The sequence below is a fragment of the Canis lupus genome, chromosome X (assembly GCF_003254725.2).
Source record: "Canis lupus dingo isolate Sandy chromosome X, ASM325472v2, whole genome shotgun sequence".
Classification (NCBI taxonomy): domain Eukaryota; kingdom Metazoa; phylum Chordata; class Mammalia; order Carnivora; family Canidae; genus Canis; species Canis lupus.
Window position 1 is genome coordinate 88,747,488 of NC_064281.1, and position 26,457 is coordinate 88,773,944.

At 41.1% G+C, this 26,457-nt stretch overlaps 1 protein-coding gene across 12 annotated transcripts in view; it reads left to right on the top strand.

The window, feature by feature from the left end:
- PLS3 (plastin 3) overlaps window positions 1–25,359 on the top strand; it is a 91,162-nt gene extending 65,803 nt beyond the window's left edge. For 6 of the 12 annotated variants that reach the window (XM_049107649.1, XM_049107646.1, XM_049107648.1 and 3 more), the window contains 14 exons: window positions 3,953–4,082; window positions 4,584–4,716; window positions 6,309–6,390; window positions 7,337–7,502; window positions 10,708–10,850; window positions 13,664–13,690; window positions 13,968–14,063; window positions 18,975–19,170; window positions 20,140–20,218; window positions 20,993–21,107; window positions 21,316–21,449; window positions 22,336–22,459; window positions 22,678–22,802; window positions 24,112–25,359. In XM_049107649.1, coding sequence (XP_048963606.1) covers window positions 3,953–4,082; window positions 4,584–4,716; window positions 6,309–6,390; window positions 7,337–7,502; window positions 10,708–10,850; window positions 13,664–13,690; window positions 13,968–14,063; window positions 18,975–19,170; window positions 20,140–20,218; window positions 20,993–21,107; window positions 21,316–21,449; window positions 22,336–22,459; window positions 22,678–22,802; window positions 24,112–24,244 — 1,683 coding nt within the window. In that variant the 3' untranslated portion in view covers window positions 24,245–25,359. The remainder of the gene's footprint in view (window positions 1–3,952; window positions 4,083–4,583; window positions 4,717–6,308; window positions 6,391–7,336; window positions 7,503–10,707; window positions 10,851–13,663; window positions 13,691–13,967; window positions 14,064–18,974; window positions 19,171–20,139; window positions 20,219–20,992; window positions 21,108–21,315; window positions 21,450–22,335; window positions 22,460–22,677; window positions 22,803–24,111) is intronic. The other 6 variants (XM_035712373.2, XM_025431347.3, XM_049107652.1 and 3 more) reach the window with 1 other exon arrangement.
- The last annotated feature ends 1,098 nt before the right edge of the window (window positions 25,360–26,457 follow it).

A 26,457-nucleotide genomic window follows, 5' to 3' on the forward strand; every position in this document is an offset into this window, starting at 1 on the left:
TATATGTGTATATATTCCATAAGAGACCAGAAAAGATGTCGATAGAGAGCCAGAGTGAGCAGTGTATGCCAGGAATTTGTTCGCGCATGACAAAGCCAGCCCTTCCTCATCGAGGGAAAACAGCATGAAACAGTGAGCTCATTAGTATCACAACGGGCAGCTCTGAAAAGATTCATTGAGAAGACTTCAGCACGGCGGTTGGCCTTGTGTTATCTCTGATTTCAGAGATGCTTGTTAAGCCAGGGCTTCTACTCAAATAGCTTTATCATCCACTGTTGCAATTTCTGCTCCAAAGTAGAAAATAAAATGCAAATTTTCCTTCAGTGAATCTATTGAAGATACATAAATCTTCAGTTATTTCTTTTTTTTTTTTAATCTAAAGAACAGAGGAAAATACCATGAACCTGAAAACTTGAGCTGGAATAATTTATTTAAAAATATTTAGAGGGGAGCCTGGGTGGCTCAGTTGGTTAAGCTGACTGCCTTCTGCTCAGGTCGTGATCCCTGCATCCTGGGATCCAGCCCGCACAGGCCCCCTGCTCAGTGGGGAGTCTGCTTCTCCCTCTGCCTCTGACCTTCCCCCAGCTCTTTCTCTCTCACTCACTCTCTCTCTCAAATAAATAAATAAAATCTTTTTAAAAATAATAAAAATATTTAGAAAATGAAGATCGGGGATCCCTAAGTGGCTCAGCGGTTTGGCACCTGCCTTCGGCCCAGGACATGATCCTGGAGACCTGGGATCGAATCCCACATCCAGCTCCTTGCATGGAGCCTGCTTCTCCCTCTGCCTGTGTCCCTGTCTCTCTCTCTCTCTCTCTCTCTGGATCTCATGAATAAATGAATAAAATCTTTAAAAAGAGAAAATGAAGATCATATAACCTTTGTAACACAATTAAAAATAAACTAATTTAATTGCAACTCTGCTTTCGTTCCCAGGAATGAGCTTAACTAGAACGACAGAAGTCACTGTATTAGGATATTATACAGCAGACATTACTTTTTTAAATTTTTACTTATTATTTTTATTATTCCTCTTTTCCATGCTGTATATAAATTTGCATTTATTTTTCACCTGCAGTTGTGATTGTAGAAACCAACCTAATTTTGTATTTTTTATTTTTTTAAAGATTTTATTTATTCATTCATGAGAGAGACAGAGAAAGAGGCAGAGACACGGGCAGAGGGAGAAGCAGGCTCCATGCAGGGAGCCCGACGTGGGACCCAATCCCGGGTCCCCAGGATCAGGCCCTGGGCCGAAGGCGGCGCTAAACCGCTGAGCCACCTGGGCTGACCCCAACCTAATTTTTAGAAGGAAAAGATCATGAGGCAAAAAAGTCCTAATAAAAAAAAAAATGACTTTTCATAGGTCATTTCTGAAGCAGTAACATTTTGGATGCCTTTTTTTTTTTAATGTATACCATGCCAGTGATTTATGTATTCCAGTCATGAGGGAAAACACACATTTCAGATTTTAATTTACTAGACAATGTCTTACTAAATGGAGTTCCAAATGAGGTAGAATAGTGAATATTGCATTTTTACTGAGCAGAGATATAGTTATCGAAGGGAGAGCTATGGTGACAAAAATCCATCCCAGTGAAGACTGCTATATTTGCTGGTTGCCATTTTGTATGATCTTGGCTCAGAAGTTAAAGTAAATTAAATGAAATCAGAATTGGACTTTAAAAATCAGTGTATGTAAAAATAATGTCGATAATTCAGAAATTACCCAGAGTACATGAGTAGTCAGCTCTACACCATTTGATACTTGACTGGAGTCAGTATAATGGCCATAAAGGAGAAAAAGTCCTTTCGTTGGTCATGTGCAATATTTAGAGTAGTCTGTGTGTATGCAAATATATACGTATACAGACATAGACACATGCACACCCATTCTAAAATTCTACCTCTGAAATTACAGTGAGAGCAGAGAAAAATCACAGCTGTAGAAATTGAGTAAGCTTGATTTTGTGGAACTTAACTGCTATTTTCCGAAATAAAATTGGATCTCTAAGTCCTAGGAAAGTCAAAATTTTAGAAAGGTAAGAGGAAACCATGACTTCAGGAGAGGCTACCAGCAACACCTACAGTTACAAAGTGGATTAATGACAAAAAGGTTCTCTTCTGTGAAATCTAAATATCAAAAGGCCATCTCTGCTTTTGGCCTGATCTGGTCTTAATGCAGAATCCAGGGCTGGGTTAATGGCACATGGGGCTGAATTTCAAGCTTCTCTGTGCTGGGTCTCTGGTCTCGCATATACAACCTGAACTGCTAGGTATTGTGACCCTGGTCTATGAACTTCAAACATAGGCTGCACCTCCTGAGATGTCTGTGTGTGTGTACCTGTCAATAATGCCAAAAGCCTTTGACTCCTTTCTGTTTGTTAGCAACTCTTCCATTAGGGTCATACGTTTCCTTCTGTAAGCCCACTTAATGTGTTTTAAGCACCTTTTTTAAAAAAAGATTTTATTTATTTGAGAGAGAGCAAGCACTTATTTGTGCACGTGTGAGTTGGGGGGCTATGGGCAGAGGGAGAGGGAGACAGAATCCCAAGCAGACTCTGTGCTGAGCACAGAGCCCAGCGCGGGGCTCAATCTCAATACCCTGAGGTCATGACCTGAGCCTAAATCAAGAATCAGGCACTTAACCGACTGAGCCACCCAGGTGTAACTTTTAGAGAAATTTTTTTATGAAGATGCTACATCTTGCTCTTATTTTACTGGAGGTAGCTACTTTAGATCAGAAACAAGTTTGGGCTTAGATCATTTCCAGTATTTAAAAATATATAGGGGGGATCCCTGTGTGGCTCAGCGGTTTAGCACCTGCCTTTGGCCCAGGGCCTGATCCTGGAGATCTGAGATCGAGTCCCACGTCGGGCTCCCTGCATGGAGCCTGCTTCTCCCTCTGCCTGTGTCTGCCTGCCCACCCCCTCTGTCTCTCATGAATAAATTTTTAAAATCTTTAATAAATAAAAATATATAGATAGTCCTGGGGCACCTGGGTAGCTCAGTCAGTTAGGCGTCGGACTCTGGATTTCAGCTCAGCTCATGATCTCAGGGTCCTGGGATCCAGCCCCACCTTGGGCTCTGTGCTCAGTGGGCAGTCTACTTGAGGATTCTCTCTCTCTCTCTCTCTCTCTCTCTCTCTCTCTCTCTCTCTCTCTCTCCCCCTCCCTCTACCCCTCCCAACCTGTGCATTCTCTCTCTCTAAAAAATCTTTAAAAAATACAGAGAGATAGCTAGTACTTTAGAATGTCCATTCATTCAACCAGGCAGTTAGGGTAGGATATTAAATTTGCTTTGTTACCACCTGCTCTTGAACAATTAGAATGTACATGTTAATTTTGTTAGCCATGTTCTTCAGTGTGAAGAGAAGCTGGATTTCATAAACAAACAAGTCAATCACTGAAAAATCTCTTCTTTGTGTTTATTCTCCATAGTTTTCTTTCTTTGCCAACTTAATCCATTTTTCACCTTATTATTCTGTAAATTTTGATTAAACAAACTCTTAACCATTGTACTCCTTCAAAAAGGTTTTTTTGATTGAGTCATAAATTTTCATTTTTCTCTGTGCTAAGAATTGTGGTTAAAGAAGGAGGATCCTTTAGCCTTTTCTCTCCAGGGAACAAAGCCTTACTTGTTGGCAGAAAATTAGCAGATTTACCTATGCCTTTGGACCACACTAGTTTTCAGCTTAAAGCAGATTTGATGCATGTGGCACTTAACGTTTTTGACAAGTGTGTGCAATTGACTGTCTGGCTTCATTTTCAGTAGCAATATTGTAGTACTTAGTTAGCATCTTAAAAACTCGAGCCCAGTTTTCCATCTCCTTTAACACTCACCACCCGTGTGGGGAAATGTAGGTGAGTGGAGTATAAAAGAAGATAGAAGGGCTTATCCTTGCGCCTGATGTAAAATGAAACGTGAATTAACAATGTATTTTCATTAATAGATTTTCCAAGAGGTAAAAAGCAGTGACATTGCCAAAACCTTCCGCAAAGCAATCAACAGGAAAGAAGGGATTTGTGCTCTGGGAGGCACTTCAGAGCTGTCCAGTGAAGGAACACAGCATTCTTACTCAGGTAATAGTAAGAGTTTCACGTATGTTAACACAATGACCTAATTAGAGTGCCTGCTATAATGTCAAGGAGGGGCACTAGAAAAATACTGCTTCCTAGTTAAGAATACAGTTAGAAGCTCATTGCGGAGTATTTAGACTTGGGCCTAATACTTGACATAATAGCATTAGAAGTATTTATTGTATGGTTTTGTTAGCTTGCAAGAGATATTATACAGTATGTACAAAGATAGACTTTGTTGTAATAGAGCTCTACAATAATGTAAGTAATAATTTTTGAAAGAATTCAGTAACTTCTCTAAGGATCAGTTAACCTTTGATCTGTTTTCTTGTTATTACTTTTGTACTTCATAATAGCCATGTTGTATTTAAGTGTCTGGGTTTCCAAAGAGGAGAACCCCATGTTTGTGACACATTAACTTTCAGCACTACTGTACAAATTATTTTAGGCTTTAGAGTCAATCTAGAGTGTGAACTAATTTCTTGTTATTCAACATGACTTTAGAGGAAGAAAAATATGCTTTCGTTAACTGGATAAACAAGGCTTTGGAAAATGATCCTGACTGCAGACATGTTATACCCATGAACCCAAATACCGATGACCTGTTCAAAGCTGTTGGTGATGGAATTGTGCTTTGGTAAGACGTTGGTTGATTTTGTGTCCAGGCTTCCAAAACAGCCTTCTACATAATTGATATATTGGTTTCTGAGTGCTTGACAGCTTCAGCTGGGGAAATAATTAGAATTGAAAGTCATCTGAAAAAAAAAAAAAAGAAAAAAAAAAGTCATCTGAGTGTGTCTGAGAAAGTACCACCAAATACAAATCTAAAACTCAGTCATTTACACTGGGGACTGCTTTATAAGGACACTGAGAGCTTCCAATTTCTTCTCATCCCTTGAGCAAGCAGAACATGACAACTATGTTGGACATAACATATGTCAGTGTCTCCTTATTTCTAAAGCACCATAGCTTCAAAATATGAAGACTCTCCTCTTCAGTTCTCACCCTCCAATTATTTCTGAAAAATGTGTTTGTCCTTGCTACTGCCCCAGAGCTAACAGTATCTTGGCAGAAAAGATGTAAGATCCTCAACACTTTGTCAGTTGATGGGCTATCTGTTGAGGCAGTATAACACGATGGCCAAGAGCATGCTCCATCATCAGTCTGCCTGGATTTGTCTTCAGCCTCTGTCACTCAGAAACTCTATCAGATGAACAGTCAGGATATTCCAACCCCTTTGCATTTCATTTTCCATCTACTGTGATCCCTGTTAAAAAGCATAAGCTATCCCATTTTGTCCATGTATAGACACTAAAGAATTCCCCCCTGTGTTTTAATACAGAGAGATAATCACATGATGCTACTGATTTGATATTTAAATTTGACATGGGGGGGGATCCCTGAGTGGCTCAGTGGTTTGGCGCTGGCCTTTGGCCCAGGGCGTGATCCTGGAGTCCTGGGATCAAATCCCATGTCGGGCTCCCTGCATGGAGCCTGCTTCTCCCTCTGCCTGTGTCTCTGCCTCTCTCTGTGTCTCTCATGAATAAATAAATAAAATCTTTAAAAAAAAAATTTTGACATGGAAAGAAGCATGGTTTTCCCTGTGCAGAATCCCATATTTGGGGGGCAGTATTATAAACACCTAAAATGTTACCATCTAAGTCCAAATTTTACCAAATGAGATTCTTCCAAATAAATCACAGATTCTAGTTTAATTACTAGAACCTTTCTTCCTCTTACCACTGAATTAGCAGCACCAAATATGCCTAGCTCATCATTTAGGCTCTCAATAAATATGATGAATGAAAGAATCTCACACTCAATGAATTCACCTCCTTGTAAATAAATGGTCATTCTTACTTGCAAATTGTATAATCGAGAAGAGATACAATTTCAGTGTGGGATTTTTTTTGTTTTTAAAATTTATTCGTGAGGTTTTTTTCATTATCCAAATTATTGCTTCTTATAAAATAATGAGAAAATACCAAAAATTAAAACTAGGAAGTATTGCCCCAACCCACAACTCAGAAATACCCAACTACTGCAAACATTTTTGTCTTTTTATTTGCATTTTTCATGCATATAGTTTTTTTGTGATCAACATGATAAAAGTCATATATTGCATTGAGTTTTCAGATTACATTAGACATGTCATGAGCCTTCAAATATTTGTGAATACTCGCAGGCTCTTTAAAAGTAAACCAGCTCCTTGTTTAATTATTGTTTCAGTAAAATGATCAACCTTTCAGTCCCCGACACAATTGATGAAAGAGCAATCAACAAGAAGAAACTTACACCCTTCATCATTCAGGTACGCATACAGTGATCTTGCACTTTCCCGGGAAATTGCCTAGTGAGTGCCTATTCCGTAGACCATCAGTTCTGCCCTTCATTAGCTTCCCATTTAATTCTTACAACAACTCTTAAGTTGTTGAGTTTAGAACTATTATCCAGATTTGACAGAGGAGAACTGGAACTCAGAAAGGCTCCTGAGCTTGCCCAAGGTTAGCAGTGGAAATGAAGTTCAAATCCAGGTCTAGCTCCAAAGCCCTATGTTCTTTTCATTACACACTGTGTTCAAGCATGCAGAAATGAGCAAAACTATTTAAGCTCTTAACTAATTAGCATGCTTAAGCAGTGGAGCATTTTTCTTTTCCATCAAGTGAATATTATACTCTGAGATAGCAAACTTCCCTCGGGCAAGAGCACCTCTTACGATGTGGAGATTGCAACTTCTAGAAATTTTTTGGACATGTGGAATAGACCTCTCATTTAGGCATTTTAAGAAATATGACTCTTGGGGCACCCGGTTGGCTCAGTCAGTAAAGCATGTGACTCTTGATTTCAGGGTTGTAAGTACAAGTCCCATGTGGGGTATAGAGATTGCTTAAAAGTAAAATCTTTAAAAAGAAAAAAAGAACTACAACACTTAACCCACATGGATATCCTGACTCGAGTCACTCTCAGCCTTTTCTTTTCATGACAGTGTCAGTGTACTTCAAAAGAAACCACATAAAAATACCAATTTAATTCCCACGGAATTCTGGAAAAGACAGTAACAATAATAAGGCTGAGACTTGTTTTAACTATGCTTTTGACACCAAAGTCTGGAGTTTGTTGTCTGGAATTTGTTTTCTGTGGATCATGTATGGCTGAAATTAATTTCCTCATTGAGCATTATTTTCAGTAAAAGGAGTCGACTCCTAAAAAAAAATGGAAAGGTCAAGAAGCAAATGTGTACATTGGCTGTCTTGCAGGAAAACTTGAACTTGGCCCTGAACTCCGCTTCTGCCATTGGGTGTCACGTTGTGAACATCGGTGCAGAAGATTTGCGGGCTGGGAAACCCCATCTGGTTCTGGGACTCCTCTGGCAGATCATTAAGATCGGTTTGTTCGCCGACATTGAATTAAGCAGGAATGAAGGTAATGGAACACAGTCATCTTGAAAGATGTTTATTGGTTATTTTTTCCTGGTCATGCAGGCTGTCATGCTTTCACTTAATTGAGGTGATTAGATGATAACTAGAATTAAAAGAAGGTAATGCTATAGTGTTATCCTGGAAAACAGTCTAATTATGACTTTTCTTCTTTAGTAGTAATTCACATTTGCCTGGTACTTTAGAATTCGTTTTACAATAAAGACACAAAAGCACACGCAGAGAGTTTGTGGAACATTCTCGAGGCCCCCAGACTGGGTATCTGTTCTTTCCTAATCTGCCTCCACAACTCCCACCCCATCCTCCACCCCCAGCTCTACCAATGTGCACCATCTCCTATTATTTTGAATATCTTTTATATTCTATCACAGATTGAAACCTCTTCAAACTATTCTAACCCACCCTTGATGGTCACAAGATTTCCTCAACTTCTTACAGCATGGGGTTTTATATCACATCATGGATTTGTAGAATGTATAGCAATACACAGTATGATTGTTGTGTGTCCTAGGTGCTACTACATGATCCTCTGCCTATAAAGCTTAAAAACAGTAAACACTGCTCCAGATATTCCTATTTTATTCCAGAAATCACTCTCTCAATCCTAGTTACCTCTGGGGAACATCTATTTGGGGTTCTCAGGACTCCCAAGGCCCCAGAATGTCCATCAGCAGTCTTATTTTGCACATTTATCCATGATAAGACTTTTATGCACTTTTGAGACTATCACTCTTGCTCTTTGCGTCTGCTCACAGGTACCTGTTTGGACAAATACTGTGACTCTCATTGCTATCCTTCTTCACGGTGGTGTTTGTCTTGTTAAAGAACTTGAAGTCTGTTCAAAGAGGAAAAGGGGACAGCAAAATGACATTACATTGGCTTGTGTAATACATCAAATGGCTTGTCTTTGACAAGGTCTCAGATACATAGATGTCAGGCTATTCGATCCTTTCTAGCCTTTGACTTGGTGGAGATGGGGAGCAAAAGGAAGGGTCCTGGACAAGCGACCTGCTGGCCCTGCCCTCGCTTAAATCCCTCAGGGTCAAAATGATGTGGCATAAGGCAGAGTCTGCGAAAGATGAAATTTGCCTGATGAAGGTGTTAGGGTTTTTTTTGTTGTTTTTGTTTTTAAGATTTTATTTATTTATTCGTGAGAGACACAGAGAAAGGCAGAAACACAGGCAGAAGGAGAAGCAGGCTCCATGCAGGGAGCCCGACATGGGACTCGATCTCCAGTCTCCAGGATCAGGCCCTGGACTGAAGGCGGCGCTAAACTGCTGAGCCACCTGGGCTGCCCTGAAGGTGTTAGACCTCTTCAGAAATCAGACAGTGTCAGTGTTCTCATTCAATCTAGACCTCCTTTTATTTCACAGGAGGTAATTATAGCATCAGGACCACACAACTCATTCCTGAAACAGTGCTAAAATTTAGATAGTTCGCTATGCAGGCACCTCCACTTCTACCTATTACCTGAGGGAATGACTTACCTGAAATGCTTGGCTACTCCTACACATTCAATTCAGCATAATTGAGCAGCTTTTACATGTTAGGTGCTATAGAAAATGTAAAGTAGGGGCACCTGGTGGCTCAGTGGTTGAGCATCTGCCTTTGGCTCAGGTCTTGATCCTGGGGTCCTGGGATCGAGTCCCACATCGCACTCCCCACAGGGAGCCTGCTTCTCCCTCTGCCTATGTCTCTGCTTTTCTCTGTGTGTCTCTCATGAATAAATAAATAAATCTTTAAAAAAATAAAAAAGAAACTGTAAAGTAAAATTATATCCCTTTAAAAAAGAGATTTATTTATTTATTTTTTTTTCATTTATTTATGATAGTCACACACACAGAGAGAGGCAGAGACACAGGCAGAGGGAGAAGCAGGCTCCATGCACCGGGAGCCTGACGTGGGATTCGATCCCGGGTCTCCAGGATCGCGCCCTGGGCCAAAGGCAGGCGCTAAACCGCTGCGCCACCCAGGGATCCCTAAAAAAGAGATTTAACCCAGGACACCTGGCTGGCTCAGTCAGTGGAATGTGGGACTGTTGATCTCAGGGTTGAGAGTTTGAGCCCCACGTTGGAGGAGAGATTAAAAAATAAAAATACTGGGCAGCCCCAGTGGCGCAGGGATTTGGCGCAGCCTGCAGCCTGGGGTGTGATCCTGGAGACCCGAGATGGAGTCCCACATTGGGCTCCCTGCATGGAGCCTGCTTCTCCCTCTGTGTCTCTGCCTCTCTCTCTCTCTCTCTCTGTGTGTGTGTGTGTGTGTGTGTGTGTGTGTCTATGAATAAATAAATAAAATCTTTAAAAAAAATAAAAATACTTTAAAAAATAGATTTACCCCTTCGAGTCAATTAATTATACTTAAATATTACCGTAGTGTCTCTATACTCCTTTAGTCAAAAAGTGAGGTATAAAGGCTCTACCATTTTAAACATTCTCTCCCAAATCTCTGATTTTAATATGATTTAAAAAGGACAATTTAGGGGGCACCTGGATGGCTCAGTCGGTTGAGCATCCGACTGGATTTCAGCTCAGGTCATGATCTCAGGGTCATGGGACTAAGCCTCAAGACAGGCTTTGCACTCAGTGGGGAGTCCACTTGTCCCTCTCCCTCTACTCTTCCCCCTGCTTACTCTCTCTCTCTCAAATAAATAAAATCTTTAAAAAAAAAAAAGACAATTTAGGTAAACATCTGACATAAAATGTTTAAAAACTGTAATTCTTTTTTAAAGATTTTATTTATTTATTCATGAGAAACAGACTGAGACATAGGTAGAGGAGGTAGAGGGAAAAGCAGGCTTCTAGTAGGGAGCCTGATGCAGGACTCGATGTGGGACTTGATCCCTGGACCCGGGATCATGCCCTGAGCTGAATGAAGGCAGACACTCAACCGCTGAGCCACCCGGGCGTCCCTAAAAACTGTAACTTAATTACCATTTGGAACGTGAAGACCAATAAAGAAATAAATTATAATGTGATAATATTTGCTGTGCATTCTCATGACATAGTGTCTTTATCAAATCATTGTATGATTATCTACTAATATATGTCTGTTGTTAGACTATCAGCACCTAAAAACGAGGAACTAGGTCATACGTGTTACTGCACCTCTGTTACCTAACAGAATGTCAAAAGACCGAATGAACTTGTAATGACCATTGTCATATATTATGGTGGTTGTTTTTTTTCTTATAGCCTTAGCTGCCTTACTTCGAGATGGTGAGACTTTGGAGGAGCTTATGAAATTGTCTCCGGAAGAGCTTCTGCTCAGATGGGCAAACTTTCACTTGGAAAACTCGGGCTGGCAAAAAATCAACAACTTTAGTGCTGACATCAAGGTAACAGGGCAAGGAACCATCAAGCTTTCGGGGGTGGGGTATGGTGGATGCCGTGGGTGACTTCCTCCCCGCTGACAGAGGGAACATCCTGCCAGTTTATCACCAGGCCTTGCTGGCCCTCGGCCCTGATGTAGATTTTCAGGAGAGATGAAACCTTAGGAATACGAGCACCAAGCCTAGCTTTCCTTCTGGGGGAAGGGAGCAAAGTATTACAGTCCTAACACTTTATTCTGTCACCTGTTAACCATGGAGTATCTAAGGGTGGGCCACGGCCGTTCCCTTCCTACTTGCCTTCCTTTCCCAGACCTCAGGGTACCTGTTAGTAAATCCTAGAAGACCAAGAAAGGGCCCCAAGATTCCCCTTCCCCTTTCTTATTTGGCTTTGCTTCTATTGTTTGCTCCCACCTTTAGACATTGAGTTCATGAGGGTGGCGATGAGCTCTTATATACACATGGCTGCTTCTCCTACCTCAGCCCCGGCCCTAGTGCCCTCCTACTAAAGCCCCCCTCTAGCCACAATACCTGTCACATCAAAGACCTGCAAATATTTCTTGTGTTACATTTACTGCACACGAGCAATAAGGAAAAAACGAGCAGAGGAAGGAGGCGTTGGCAACATTCCTTTGCCACAGGTTGCTCTAACTTCCCAGAGAGAGGGGGCCGAAATTATCATAGCAAAAACCTCACAGAGTTCTCATTAACTGACTCGACTCTCTCCAAAATCCCAAGTGTTGGGACACAGGGAGCAAATTGAAGGATCTTCACCGGATGTCACTGACCCACAGGGCTATGGAAACAGCAGTCCATGATCCTATCAATGTGTTCAGCAGTGAGAGGAAGTCGTGGGATATTTGCATTACTGATTTCCTCAGGGAAAATTAAGGATAGCTCCCAAATTATGAGACCAGTAGGTCCCCACCCACCCCATCTTTTAACCTACACAATATGCTTGGCCAGGTATGTTTCTGCTTTATGCACTAGATGTGTTCTTGAAAGCCAGTCTTAAATGGATTTTCAGTTCTGGAACCTATTTGGAATGTACAAAAGAAAATAATTGTTTAAAAAAAAATGGAGCCTGTCTTGAATCTTTTTAAAAAGCAAACGATTGTACAGTAATTTGAAAAAAAGGCTTCCAATTTATCTATGCTTCAAGTTCAATTTCACCTCTGAAGCCCTTTTCAGGGTAGTAAAGACACTGCTGGGTCTGCTCTTTACCCATCCTTCTCAAGTGCATAGGATTTGATTATGAGTTGCTTATGTACCATTAGGAAGAGATCATAAGCGAAAGCATTTTCTCGATGGTAATGCCCCATTATAGGGAGGCAGATCCTGTGCTGGCCAATGATGGGATCTGGGTTTGCATTTCATGAATTGCTCTGAAGTGAATTTCACTCACCTGCTTTTCCCCGTTCTTAGAATCATTTCTGGCATTATGTATCAAACTCACTCAGAAAGCTTATATAAGATGCATCTCCCAGAGATTCATATTTGATAGGTTTGGGGCTGGACCGGGTGGTGTGCATATTGAACGACTTCCCCCAGGGGATTGGGACACGCACATAATCTACAGAGCTTACTAGGAGGAACATTCCTTTATAGCCCATCTGGACTGCCAAGGTTCAGTAATAGAAACGGACTGCCGCTAGGAAGGTCATCTTCCAATATAACAGGATTAAGGAGTCAAAGCCTCCAGTTTCAGCCCCCTAAAGGCAGAAGCTTACTTGACATGTGTGTTGAAGACTCTTCTTAAGTGTTTGCACTGGTGCAGTCGAGTGTCCACACAGCCTGAATTCACCCAGCCTACCCCCATATGAGTAGCACCACTTCTAGGTATTGGGATCCCAAGTAAAAACATTCAAACAATGAATGAGTTCAGGAGCTTAAAAAATCTTCAGGGGTGCCTGGGTGGCTCAGTCAGTTAAGCGTCCAACTCTTGATCTTAGCTCAGGTCTTGATCTCAGGGTCATGAGATTGAGCCCCACCTGGGACTCCATGCTGAGCAGACAACCAAACTTGTTTGGTTAACTATATTCAGGTTATACAGAGTTAAATGTTATCTCACCAGCTCAAGTGTTACTCATTTTAAAAATGTCATTTAAATTTACAATTAGGGATCCCTGGGTGGCGCAGCGGTTTGGCGCCTGCCTTTGGCCCAGGGCGCGATCCTGGAGACCTGGGATCGAATCCCACGTCGGGCTCCCGGTGCATGGAGCCTGCCTGCTTCTCCCTCTGCCTGTGTCTCTGCCTCTCTCTCTCTCTCTGATGTGACTATCATAAATAAATTTAAAAAATTTAAAAAAAAAAAAAAAAGGACTCTATCCTCACTTTAAATAAATAAATAAATAAATAAATAAATAAATAAATAAATTAATTTACAATTAGCTGAGTGAAGTAAGTCAGTAGGAGAAGGACAAACATTATATGTTCTCATTCATTTGGGGAATATAAATAATAGTGAAAGGGAATATAAGGGAAGGGAGAAGAAATGTGTGGGAAATATCAGAAAGGGAGACAGAACGTAGACTCCTAACTCTGGGAAACGAATTAGGGGTGGTAGAAGGGGAGGAGGGCGGGGGGTGGGAGTGAATGGGTGACGGGCACTGGGGGTTATTCTGTATGTTGGTAAATTGAACACCAATAAATAAATTTAAAAAAAATTACAATTAAATACATCTTTAAGATAACTAATCTCTTCTCCATAGGTTGTGGTATATACCGTGTTTTGTAATGACATAACCTGTTTATTTTCTCTTTCCCTATGCTTCCTGGATTTCTGCTCCTACCTTCTTTTCTTGCCTGTTTTATCTACCAAGCTTATTGACTTCAGTAATTCAGTGAAGGTACAGAACTAGTTACCTGTTTACGAGCATCATTGTATTGGTAATGTTAATCAATTGTAGAGTCATGATAAAATCCAGTTATCTGTATTTGAGGCAGACATTAGGCCAGATAGATGGACTTTTCTGGGGGGAAGATCTGTTAGATTAGAAGACAGAGATTTGTGCCATGTATATATTCTCACAAAATCTAATGCAAATATCCTTCCACACATAGGACAATGGGATATATTCATTCTTTGTCAATGTGATCTCACTGAGATTTTCAATTCATTTGTAGGATTCCAAAGCCTATTTCCATCTTCTCAATCAAATTGCACCAAAAGGACAAAAGGAAGGTGAACCGCGGATAGATATTAACATGTCAGGTTTCAACGTAAGTATAGGTGTTCACTTGAATTCTACAGTCTTGCAAAAATAGTGCCAATTTCTTCTAAATAACAAGCATTTTTGTAATTGCACGTAATGGTGTTGAAAATTTTGAGCATTATTTTAAAATTTATTGTTGTGGGTATAAATCAAAGGCAGAAAGATTAGCTTTGGTTTGATAGTTTATTAGTGAGTTCTATAATAATGGCTCTGTTGGGATCCCTGGGTGGCGCAGCGGTTTGGCGCCTGCCTTTGGCTCAGGGCGTGATCCTGGAGACCCGGGATCGAATCCCACATCGGGCTCCTGGTGCATGGAGCCTGCTTCTCCCTCTGCCTGTGTCTCTGCCTCTCTTTCTCTCTCTGTGACTATCATAAATAAATAAAAATTAAAAAAAAAAAAAGGGTCATGTCCCAAAAAAAAAAAAAAAAAAAAAAATAATGGCTCTGTTGGCTTCTATTGATTGCATAGAATATTCAAAGCAAGGGTGGGGAAATAAGTGGTGAGAACTAACCTTTTCCAAGTGTTTGGATTATAATCACAGTGAAAGATTTAATGACTAGATATGCATATATGCATCTCTAATGTTCCTGTGTTGAGAGTAACGTGAATATGTGTTTACAAACTGCTGATCCCTGAAATCCAATTTGGGGACTCACTCATGGACCATGTTCCCTGGTCACATCATTCATTTGTTCAGTGACCTTGGACAGATTTCTTCCCCAAATTGGATCTCACTCTGCTCATCCATAAAGTAAGGAGTTGGACTAGACAATCTAGTCTCAGGTTTCTAGGATCCACTGGTTTGTTCTTTGGACCCGTTAGTTACAGAATGCACTGTACTAATTTAGAAAATCCATATTTCTAGACTATTATGCAGTCAGATTGAGTAGATTACACTGGCTAAACCACTTACACTGCCCTTACCAGAACTGAACTCTTTGTTTGGGTCACTTGGTATGGATGAGGAGCCATCCTGTGCACTCAGGAGCTGTCTGGGAAGGCTAGCCGGGTGACCTCATGCCCGCATAAATGGCACCAGTATACTAACTGATTCTGATTTTGATACGCCTCTTCTTCATTCAGTCTTCCCTGGTTGATCATGAAACATTCTTGTTGAGGCAAAAAATGATGGTTAATTTTGTCTGTCTCGGAGCACCTGGTGATTCAGTCATCTGCCTTCGGCTCAGGCCATGATCCTGGAATTCTGAGACGAGCCTCACATTGGGCTCTCTGCTCAGCAGGGACCTTTTTTTCGGACTTTTTCCTTATTGGTCAGTGTCCTTCATCTTTTTCAGCCTTATTACCTTCCTTAGGGCCTGATTGATGATTGATTTTTATATATCCAGTATCACGTCAGGTTTTCTCATGGTCCTTTGTAATGCCTTCCTGCCCCCATCCCATACTCCCCCATCCCAAGCAACCATTGATTTGCTTTCTTTCCCCTTACATTAGTTTGAATTTTTGCGAGTTTTATGTAAACAGACCCCTACAGTATGTATTCCTTTTGCATCTAGCTTCTTTCACTCAGCATAATTATTTTGAGATTAATTCATGTTGTCACATGTATCATAAAATGCTTTCCTTTTTCATTTGTGAATTCTATTCTGGTGAATGGATATACCACAATTTGTTTACACATACACGTGTTGATGAACATTTGGATTGTTTACAGTTTGGGGCTATTACAAATATAGCTGCTATGAACATTCAAATAGAACTCTATGTATAAATATATGCATTTGTTTCTCCTTGGTAAATACCCAAGAGTGAAATGGCTGAGTAGTAAGGTATGTGTATGTTTAACTTTTTTAGGAAGTGGCCAATTCACTTTCCAAAGTGGTTGCACCACTTTATGTTGCTATCGGCAGTATGTAAAAGTCCCAGTCCATCCACACCCTCACTAACACTGTAGTATGGTTAGTCCTTTTAACTTGAATCATTCTATCAGGTGCGGAATGATCTGGCATTGTGGTTTTAATTTGTATTTCCATGATGACATGTGATATTGAACATTTTTTATGTGGTTATTTGCCATCTATGTTTTGTTGCTGTTCAAACATTTTGCCCACTTTTAATTGCATTATTTGTTTTCTTATTAGCAAGTTTTGAGTGTTTTTACATATTTTTGACATGAGTCCTTGATTGGATATGTGACTTGCAAATATTTTCTCTCAAATGTTTTTCAAAGAACAGACGTTCTTAATTTTAGCCAAGTCAGATTTAGTCATTTTTTTTCTTTTATGGATCATGCTTTGATCTTGTGTCTAAGAAATTTTAGCCTAAAAAGGTCACAAATATTTCTTCCTATGTTTTTTCCTAGAGGTTTTATAGTTAGAGGCTTTACATTTAGAAATATAGTATGTTTGGGGTTAACTTCAGATGTGGTGTGGGGTAGGGGCTGAAGTAAGTTCTTTTGGCATATACATATTTTTGATTTGATTATTTTTTATTTCACTATTTTATATTTGACTATTTAAAATATTTTTATTCCTATTTTAAAGCTTCCTTATATTCCAGTATTACCCATGCTTTGTTAGGAATGCCAAGATGATCAATAAAGAAAGGATTTTTTTTTTAAGATTTTATTTATTTATTCATGAGAGAGAGAGAGAGGCAGAGACACAGGCAGAGGGAGCAGCAGGCTCCATGCAGGGAGCCCGAAGTGGGACTCGATCCCGGATCCCCAGGAACAGGCCCTGGACTGAAGGCAGCGCTGAACCACTGAGCCACCCGGCCTGCCCTAAAGAAAGGATTTTAAAATAAGCTGGCAAATAGCATAAAGCAAACAATATGAAAGTAATAACGGACAGGTTACAAGAAATAAAATAGGCTCTATGAGAGGAAATCACTGTGCTCAGAGAGAACCCTGAAGAAAGGGTTGAATACAACTCAATTGCCCAGCTGCTGGAGGCTTATGGATTGTTCTGCAGAAGGTAACAAGCATAGCACAATAAATACACATTGTTCTGGAGTCCTCTACAACCAAGGCACCTCACTGGAGGTTAAAAAACGTAATTAAAGGGGCGCCTGGGTGGCTTAGTTGGTTAAGCATCTCCCTTTAGCTAAGAGTCATGATCTCAGGGTCCTGGGATGGAGCCCACATCAGGCTCCTTGCTCAGGGGGGAGTCGGCTTCTCCCTCTCTCTCTGCCCCTCCCCCTGCTTGAGCTCTCGCACTCTCTCTCTCTCTTAAATAAATATAATCTTTTTTTAAATGGCGGGGGGTGTTCTTAAACTGATTGAAGATAGCATCACCCATTGAAGACAAAGTTAAGACTGTCAAATTGTACATGCTGGACAGGTTTAATTTAAAAGTAACATTCAGAGGCGCCTGGGTGGCTCAGTCGGTTAAGCCTCTGCTTCCAGCTCAGGTCATGGTTCTGGGGTCCTGGGATCAAGCCCCACATCAGGCTCCTTGCTCAGCAGGAAGCTTGCTTCTCCCTCTCCTCCCTGCTTGTGAGCTCTCTTGCTATCTCTCTCATTATCTCTCTCTCAAATAAATAAAATCTTTAAAAATAAATAATAAATAAATAAATGTAACATTCCTCAAGCTTCATTTACCTTTATTTCTCCTTTCCCCACAAGATTATAAACCCCTTTCTCGTGTGACACTGTTCCACAGAAGTGCTTATGTTTGTCCTGGGGCAAAACTGTAGCGTGTAGATGTAGTAACGTCCCAGTGTGCCACTCTGTTCTTTTATAAGTGTAGGTCACCAGAAACAGAAGATCCAAAAGCCACTGTTCTTCCTGCGGCTCCAGATTTTTCACTTGTAGCCTTGGGAGGTGGGAGTAGTGGGTGCCTGAGAAACTGTGTTTTTGACATTGGGCTGAAATGATTAGATAACTTAAATTCTTCACCAACCCCTGTTAATCCAGAGTGGGAGGTGGGGTAGGGACACCCCGGTGGCTCAGTGGTCGAGCATCTGCCTTTTGCTCAGGTCATGATCCCGGGGTCCTGGGATCGAGTCCCACATGGGGCTCCCCATGGGGAGCCTGCCTCTCCCTCTGCCTGCGTCTCTCTGCCTCTCTCTGGGTCTCTCATGAATAAATAAAACCTTTAAAAAGAAAAATCCAGAACTGGGCACTTGACTTTCCAGAGGGGAGAAAATAGAATGGGGTAAGGATAGAGAAGGTTACAAGTGAGGAGTCATAGGAATTAGTTGGAGGTAAGTATTCTTTACAGAAATGAGCAACTCTGCATCTGCCTGGGTGGAAAAGTTAAACAGTGACCAGGGACGCCTCAGTGGCTCAGTGGTTGAGTATCTGCCTTTGGCTCTGGGTGTGATCCTGGAGTCCTGGGTATTGAGTCCCACATCAGGCTCCCGGAGCCTGCTTCTCCTCTGCCTATGTCTCTGCTTCTCTCTCTGTGTCTTTCATGAATGAATAAACAAAATCTTTAAAAATAAAGAATATTTCAATGTATAACATTTAGTATCCTTCGCTGACAAACAAACAGTGACCAGAAAAACAAAAATTCTTTGCAAAGGAAAACTACTATTTGAAATATGCATTTTAAACCTGAAATTAAATTCTTGGAAACTGCTATTCTTGATTTTTATTTTTAAAATATTTTCTCACAATTTCTCTTTTTCTGTCTCCCACCCTCTTTAGGGTCCAATTGAAACGTTAAACAGTTTTAGCTTTTTGAGGAGTTATTGCAAGAGCGACGTAATAATCCCAATTCAATGAAAGGTTTTATACTGAGCTAAGCGATCTGGTGCCACCTAGGGTGTTTTTGAGGTACTGCAGTCAAATTCGGCCAACTTTTTTTGCTGTTGCATTCAAAACAATTTTATAATAAGCACCATATGTTGGCTAAGAGAAAGTCGAATTGTATATCCAGCCTATCATTGTAGGGAAACATTTCTATATTTTTAGTATAGCCTTTTAAAAGATGCCTTCTTATTTTACTTCAACAGGAAACAGATGATTTGAAGAGAGCCGAGAGTATGCTTCAACAGGCTGACAAGTTAGGTTGCAGACAGTTTGTTACCCCTGCTGATGTGGTCAGTGGAAACCCCAAACTGAACTTAGCCTTTGTGGCTAACCTGTTTAATAAATACCCGGCACTAACCAAGCCGGAGAACCAGGATATTGACTGGACTCTACTGGAAGGTAATTGAAGGTTTCTCACATTCTAATGTGCGGGTCTACAGACTAGAAATACAGAGGACGTGGTGATTCCAGGATTTTGACTGAATAAGTTTCCTTCTCCACTTTCCTTTAGCAAATATCTGCTGGAAGTAGACCCAAGGGCTGAGTAAAAAGTGGCAGCTGACAGAAAGGGATGATACCAGTATGATTATATATGCATGAAGTAGAAGGTTCAAAATGAACAAATATAACAGTCATTCCTTGGCATCCCTGGCAGTACTATAAAATCTTTAAATGTTATGCTTTCAGGTTTCATGCAATTTGTTCCTTTAATATAGGCATGGAAAAGGAGTACTCATGTGTAGCTTAGAATTTATAAATGTGTAGAGGGAAGACATAAGTAAATTCATGAGTATAGAGAGTTCATATGACCACCCCTCCCCAAAAAATTTTTTAATGTAAAACTGATAACATCAGTTGCTTTTGAGGTATAAGGATTTGGGGAAATATTGGGGAAGCATTAGAAGGGGGAAGAGATCATAAAAAATTCATAAACCGGAGCAGCCCGGGTGGCTCAACAGTTTAGTGCCGCCTTTAGCCCAGGGCCTGATCCTGGAGACCCAAGATTGAGTCCCACGTCGGGCTCCCTGCATGGAGCCTGCTTCTCCCTCTGCCTGTGTCTCTGCCTCTCTCTGTCTCTCTTTCTGTGTCTCTCATGAATAAATAAATTTTTTAAAAATTCATAGACCTCTAAATTGTGTAGCTGGTTATAATGTATTCTTCGATTTTAAAATAAATTCAAAAAATATTTTAAAAATAAGCCTGTATCTAGAGAGAACATATTTAGAGAGAATGTTTAGAGATTCATACTGGAGAAAACCTCTAGATCTGTACCAAAGGAAATGAAATAATCTTACCCACGAATTGATATTATATGCACATATACAAGGTGTTTAATTAATATATAAATTTTGTGAATATTCTTAATAGGAGAAACTCGTGAAGAAAGAACCTTCCGTAACTGGATGAATTCTCTTGGAGTTAATCCCCATGTAAACCATCTCTATGCGTAAGCCTTTTATACTATTATCTTAAGCAGTCAGGAACATTGTGAATGGATGTCCCAGAAAGAACTAAGGCTCTGAACATTTTCCAGATGTCAGTTTACACTGGTTACTTTGACTGGAAGTGCTGAATGGTGACATCCATTATCATTTTCCAAATACACAGAAGCCCAGCTTCTTTCTTTACATGATCGTTAAGTGAAAGAATGTATGAATGTCTTTCTAGCCCCCTACGGAACAGATCCTTCTTATCTTTAAACAGAGACTGGGAATGCCTTAAGTAGACCATCCATGATGTCTTGAGGCCGTTGTACTCAACTGTTCTCTCAGCCTGGAATATTCTTTTCTGCCTTTAATGCCTTACTCCCTTACTATATTCAAGCCACTAATTCAGACCCTGACCACCACCTAACACTCTGCCACCCTAACCCTGGTTCTTGTTATCTTCATAGCAGTTATATATACCCCCGAATCAAATTATCTATTTATCCATATACTTGTTTATTGTCTCTCTCTGTGTCTGACTCTAGTGTAAGGCCAGGGATTTTTGTCCTGTGTGCCCAGCTTCTAGAATAGTACCTTGCCAACCAGAAGCCCTCAATAAGTATTTTAAGCGAATGAGATTGTGTTAGCTCTATCTTTAGGACAAACTGTTAGAAAATATGAGCCTTGGGTATTATCTGTGATTTTATGTTTTAGTTGGCATACTGTTATTGTTTTTAAGGAAACAAAGGCCCAGCTGTCTGAAAACACTGATTAAATGATTTTTAAATCTTTAGTGACCTGCAGGATGCCCTGGTAATCTTACAGTTGTATGAACGAATTAAAGTTCCTGTCGACTGGAGTAAGGTTAATAAGCCTCCATACCCAAAACTCGGAGCCAACATGAAAAAGGTAGATCGTTAAGTTGCTGCATACATTTGTTACAGGCCGTTTTTATGCTCCGTTTGTTTCTTTTGTCGGAAAAACTCGTGAATCTGAGCTTCTGGAGAATAGGAACCATCTCTTACTGATTTTGATGGGTCAAGCTCAGGGCACCGCGTGCGCGTGCAGCTGAAACACACGAAAAATCCTCACCGGTTTACTCTCTGTGGGTTTCCAGCTAGAAAACTGCAACTACGCTGTTGAACTGGGGAAGCATCCTGCCAAATTCTCCCTGGTTGGGATCGGAGGGCAAGACCTGAATGATGGAAACCAAACGCTGACGTTAGCTTTAGTCTGGCAGCTGATGAGAAGGTAGGTGCACAGCAGGACCTGCTGAAGCCCCACGGGCCTAACAGTCTATGACTCAGTCTGTGTTAGTGTCTGGCAGGCGTGTCGGAGACCACGAGAGGTTTGCAGTTGGAGAGATGCTGGATGTTCGCGGGGATGCGGGGGGGGGGTGCCTCCTGGAAAGTCAGGCCGCAGAGCCGTGAACGTTTCCTGGCTTTTTTTTTATTATTATCTTTTTTATTTATTCATGATAGACATAGAGAGAGAGAAAGGCAGAGACACAGGCAGAGGGTGAAGCAGGCTCCATGCAGGGAGCCCCACGTGGAACTCGATCCTGGGTCTCCAGGATCACGCCCTGGGCTGAAGGCAGCGCTAAATCGCTGAGCCACCCGGGCTGCCCATTTCCTGACTTTAATAGGAAGCCTGGCCCGTAAACGTGAGCCCCGTTTAGTGTCAGCCAATAAAAATACAGCAAAAAATTCTGAACAGCCCATGTATCCATTTGAAAAAGATCTCTCAACTGGAATGCCGAAAAGCATTCATTATGGTCGAGGACCAGCCAAAGCACGGCTGCTTTGCAGTCATTGCCACTGTTGGACTAGTACAGAGAAGGTACCTGCTAGACTGCTGAGCTCGCTCGGGAAAGCTCTGAAACCCCCCCACCAGCACCACCTGCAAAGGGCCAATCAGTGGTGAGCCACTGCTACTTGAATGATTTTATATATTTTTTTTAAATTTATATATAATATATATATATAAGAGAGAGAGAATGAATTTCTTCTCCTGAAATCTTTAGTCTTTCAAACCTGAGGATGGAAGAAAAGAAATTGAAGGGAAAGCACCTTTCTATTGTTCGCATTTCTTTTCTCATGAAGTAGATTCAAACCTCATCTTCCCTTTCTTTGTTTAGATACACCCTCAATGTTCTGGAAGACCTTGGGGATGGGCAGAAAGCTAATGATGACATCATCGTAAGCTGGGTGAACAGAACATTGGCTGAAGCTGGAAAATCAACTTCCATTCAGAGTTTCAAGGTAAGAGTTGCACATTTGACTCTTAACCATTATGGTTGCTAGGAAGTGTCAGTCATTTGGAAGGAGAGCCTTTGGTTGGTTTGTCGGCGTGAATTTGCATTGTGCTGATGGCAAGACCCCCGTCACTCACGGGCGGGGTGTATGGCAACTTTATATGAGTAACCCCGCGCCAGTCTGTACAAACTGAAACTCTCGGATGTATTGTCCTTTGACACTAGGACAAGACGATCAGCTCCAGTTTGGCAGTTGTGGACTTAATTGACGCCATCCAGCCGGGCTGCATAAACTATGACCTTGTTAAGAGCGGCAACCTGACAGAGGATGACAAGCACAATAATGCCAAGTAAGAGACACCGATGATACTGACAATGTCCTGGCAAGAGCACAGGCTTTGTAGCCAGGCAGGTCTGCGTTCTCGCTCAGGTCCTACCATGTAAGAACGGTATCACCTGAGGGAAACCTCTTGGAGCCCCAGACTCGTCATCAGTAAAGATGTGAGCAGTAATACTTAGCTGAGAGATTTGGCAATGAATTAAATATCTAAGAGCCTAGCATCGCGTCTGACATAGTAGGGGCTCAATCAGCTGTTGCTTTAGGGAATTACCGAAATACTACAGTTTGTGTTTTAATGCAGCTCAGCTACACAAACTTCCAACAAGGAGAAAATTAGCTAAGAATATTCTTCTGCCTCACGCTTTCTTTTGAAACACATTATTTATGGCTGTCCTTTTTTTTTTTTTTTTTTTTTTTTTTTTTACCATGCACAGATCACCTTTCCTACATATGTTGAGTTTATTATCTTGCTCCCTAAATGAGCAGGATGCTTAACCTGCCACTGACACTGTGCTTTGGAAGTTGTCTGCATTTCAGCAATATGGAGAAGGGCCTTTCCACCTGTCACTTCCCTTCTTCACCAAAGACCTAGACTGTGAGACCTGGTTTTCTAGGCAACCCATGAAAGCTTGATTAGCATACATTGAAGATCAGCCCACTGAAAAACTTCCTTTTTCAGAAACTTGATCATCTTTACAAATTTGTGTTACAAAACCCCTAGAAATGTCTTGTGTATTAATTGTAGTATGCTCCTGCCGATTTCCTGAGCTGGACACAAAAGTTCTTTCCTCCCTTATTTTGTGGACCTTTTGTCTTCTTTGTTCTGACCACTCTGTCCACATACCTTCCAAATTCTCTCCCCTCCTTTGACTGTGTGGAAGATTGCACTGCATCTCCCAGAGCAGCTTGGAATCAGACATGTGACATAGTCTTCCACCCCTCATCTTTAAGATCACATGAGAGCATCCATTATCCTGTTATGTGCTCAATGAACATATCAACACTGACCGTACAGCCGATCTGGATAATTATATATATTTTTTCTCATCTTCATATCATGTCAGTGCTCCAAAAGTAATTCTCCTTGCAGAAGAGGGGTGAATAAAATCAGTCCCAAACATCAGAGCTTAGAAATGGGATGTCACTCAAGAGTGACCGCCAAAACAAAACAGAAACCAACAAAACGTAAAGCCATCCCAATTTGAAGTTTCAATGTGAAAGTTTCACATCCCAGCCAAATGCTTTTATAAGAGGAAACAGATGTCTCATCTCCTGTCCTTGGCTAGTAAGGGGTTCATCTTGATTTTTGTTGCCAATAGGTACGCCGTGTCCATGGCTAGAAGAATTGGAGCCAGGGTGTACGCTCTCCCCGAAGACCTTGTGGAAGTAAAGCCCAAGATGGTCATGACCGTGTTTGCATGCTTGATGGGCAGGGGGATGAAGAGGGTGTAAAAATCACCCGTGGGAATAAAAAACAACCTTGCTCCCAGGTGTATGATTAGCAGGTCAGCTCTTCCCAGGTGCAGTGCTCATGGCTTAAGGAACCGTTGGTCATTCAAAGGACTCCTAGTTGTGATTCACAAGACTCCTCATCTTGAGAACTCACAGGGGAAAGAGTTTTAATGGAAACACCTCCTCTTTCCTGGAGTCAAAGTCGGATTTGTCAGGCACACCTGAAATGCACTCATGGCCAAATCATTTACTCCCACCTCCTACATCGCTAGCCTTGACTTTTCCCATTGCTGTATTGTCGTTTCTGTGTATCTTCCCCCCACCCCTTAGAATGTCCACCTCTTGGGACTTGCTTAGATGATTCGATATGAATATCATTAGACCATAAGTTTGCTTTCCATCCAGGATGCTAGTTCTTGTTTGAGAGCTGTGGCCAGAGGATATTTGGACAGGAGTATCCTTCGCTTATCTTTGTAGTACTGAAAATTGGCAGAAGTAACTGGCTGTGCAGAATGTAATAGAAGCTTTTCGTATTCTTTTATTCTTAAAATCAGTATCTTTTTACAGTATTCTTTCTACGTGATCTTTTTTGTACATTTAAGGATATTTTGATTACATTAAATAAGACTGCTGATTTTGCTACTTTTTTTAAGGGGTCTTCAAGTACGTAAAAACCATACATTATAGGTAGAGGAAAAGTGTTCCTTGATTTTGCATCTACCCTCTCACACCCAAGCTGTAAACAGTTGACATATTTTGTCTTAAAAGACTTGGTTCAATATATGCTTATTTGTTTTAAAACTTGTATCATCAAACTCTCTCTTTAGATTGAAAATGCTGTTGAATATGACACTTTTGAGGAGAGAGTGTGCTCAGAACGTGGACAGGATACAGTAGGCCAAGCATGCTAAGCATACCATAAATTTTCTAATTTTACACCTAAAACAAGGAGATGAGGTCACTAAAAAATAAAAATACATATGTAAGACTTAATGTACTCTTGCTTTGTCAAGCTGTTTGCTGTACTTTCTGAGATCATAATGTTACGCTAACTCTGAAAAGTGATGTAATCTGGTAGCAATGCATTAGTTCAAATAAAGGCATTTACATAATCATTAGTCTCTGCATGTTTCTACCCCTTCGTGGTTTGCCAGTAATGTCTGCCAGATTCCTCCCCCCCACCCCACCCCCGCCCAGTATTCTCTTTTTCTGGTGTACTGTACAAAGTGACGGTTGTTCAATTTAGGCTTTTGGAGCTGAATTACAGGGACCGAATTAAGGAGAGTCCCAGTGGGCTTCAGAGGGTTTTCTCCAATTTACCAGAATTTCCTTATCCGTTCCTCCCTTTTTCCTTCGTTCCCATCTCACTCAATCTTTTCACTGTTCTGTGATATACAGAAGACCTAAACAATGAGGGATCCAAATAACCAGTGAGGGGAGATTGTTTATGGCAGGTTTTCTTAACCTTCTCGCCATCACCATTTGGAGCTAGATCATTCCTTGCTGGAGCCGGAAGGGGCTGTCCTGTGTATTGCAGGTGGTTTAGCTGGGCTCCGTGGCCTCTACCCCTTAGGTGTCAGTAGCACAGCCCCAGTATGTGGAACAAATATGTCTCTAGACGTGGCCAAATGTCCCCTGTGGGGCAGAATCACCCCTAGTTGACAGCAAGTGGTTCATGGTACCATTTTAAGGATTTGTGTAAATGAGTAATGTGTAATACAGTCCTTTGATGAACTGCATGGTGATAGTGTAAAATACTGTATAGCTCAAGTAAGAAAGATTTTTCTGAGTATAATACAAACTCCAAAGACATAAAAGAATAAAAAATGTGGGACACCTGGGTGGCTCAGCGGTTGAGCGCCTGCCTTTGGCCCAGGGCATGATCCTGGAGTCCCGGGATCGAGTCCCGCGTCGGGCTCCCTGCATGGAGCCTGCTTCTCCCTCTGCCTGTGTCTCTGCCTCTCTCTCTCTCTGAATCTCATGAATAAATAAAATATTTTTTAAAAAATAAAAATGTGACAATTCTGCTTTTGCAAAAAAAAAAAAACTTGTACAAATAAATACAATAAGTACAGTCAAACTATAGATGACCAGGTGGAGGGGGCCAGTTTAGTCCCATTGCCTTAGTCCCTTTGGGCTACTAAAACAAAATACAGACTAGATAGCCTATAGACAACAAATTTATTTCTCACAGTTGTGCAATCTGGGAAGGT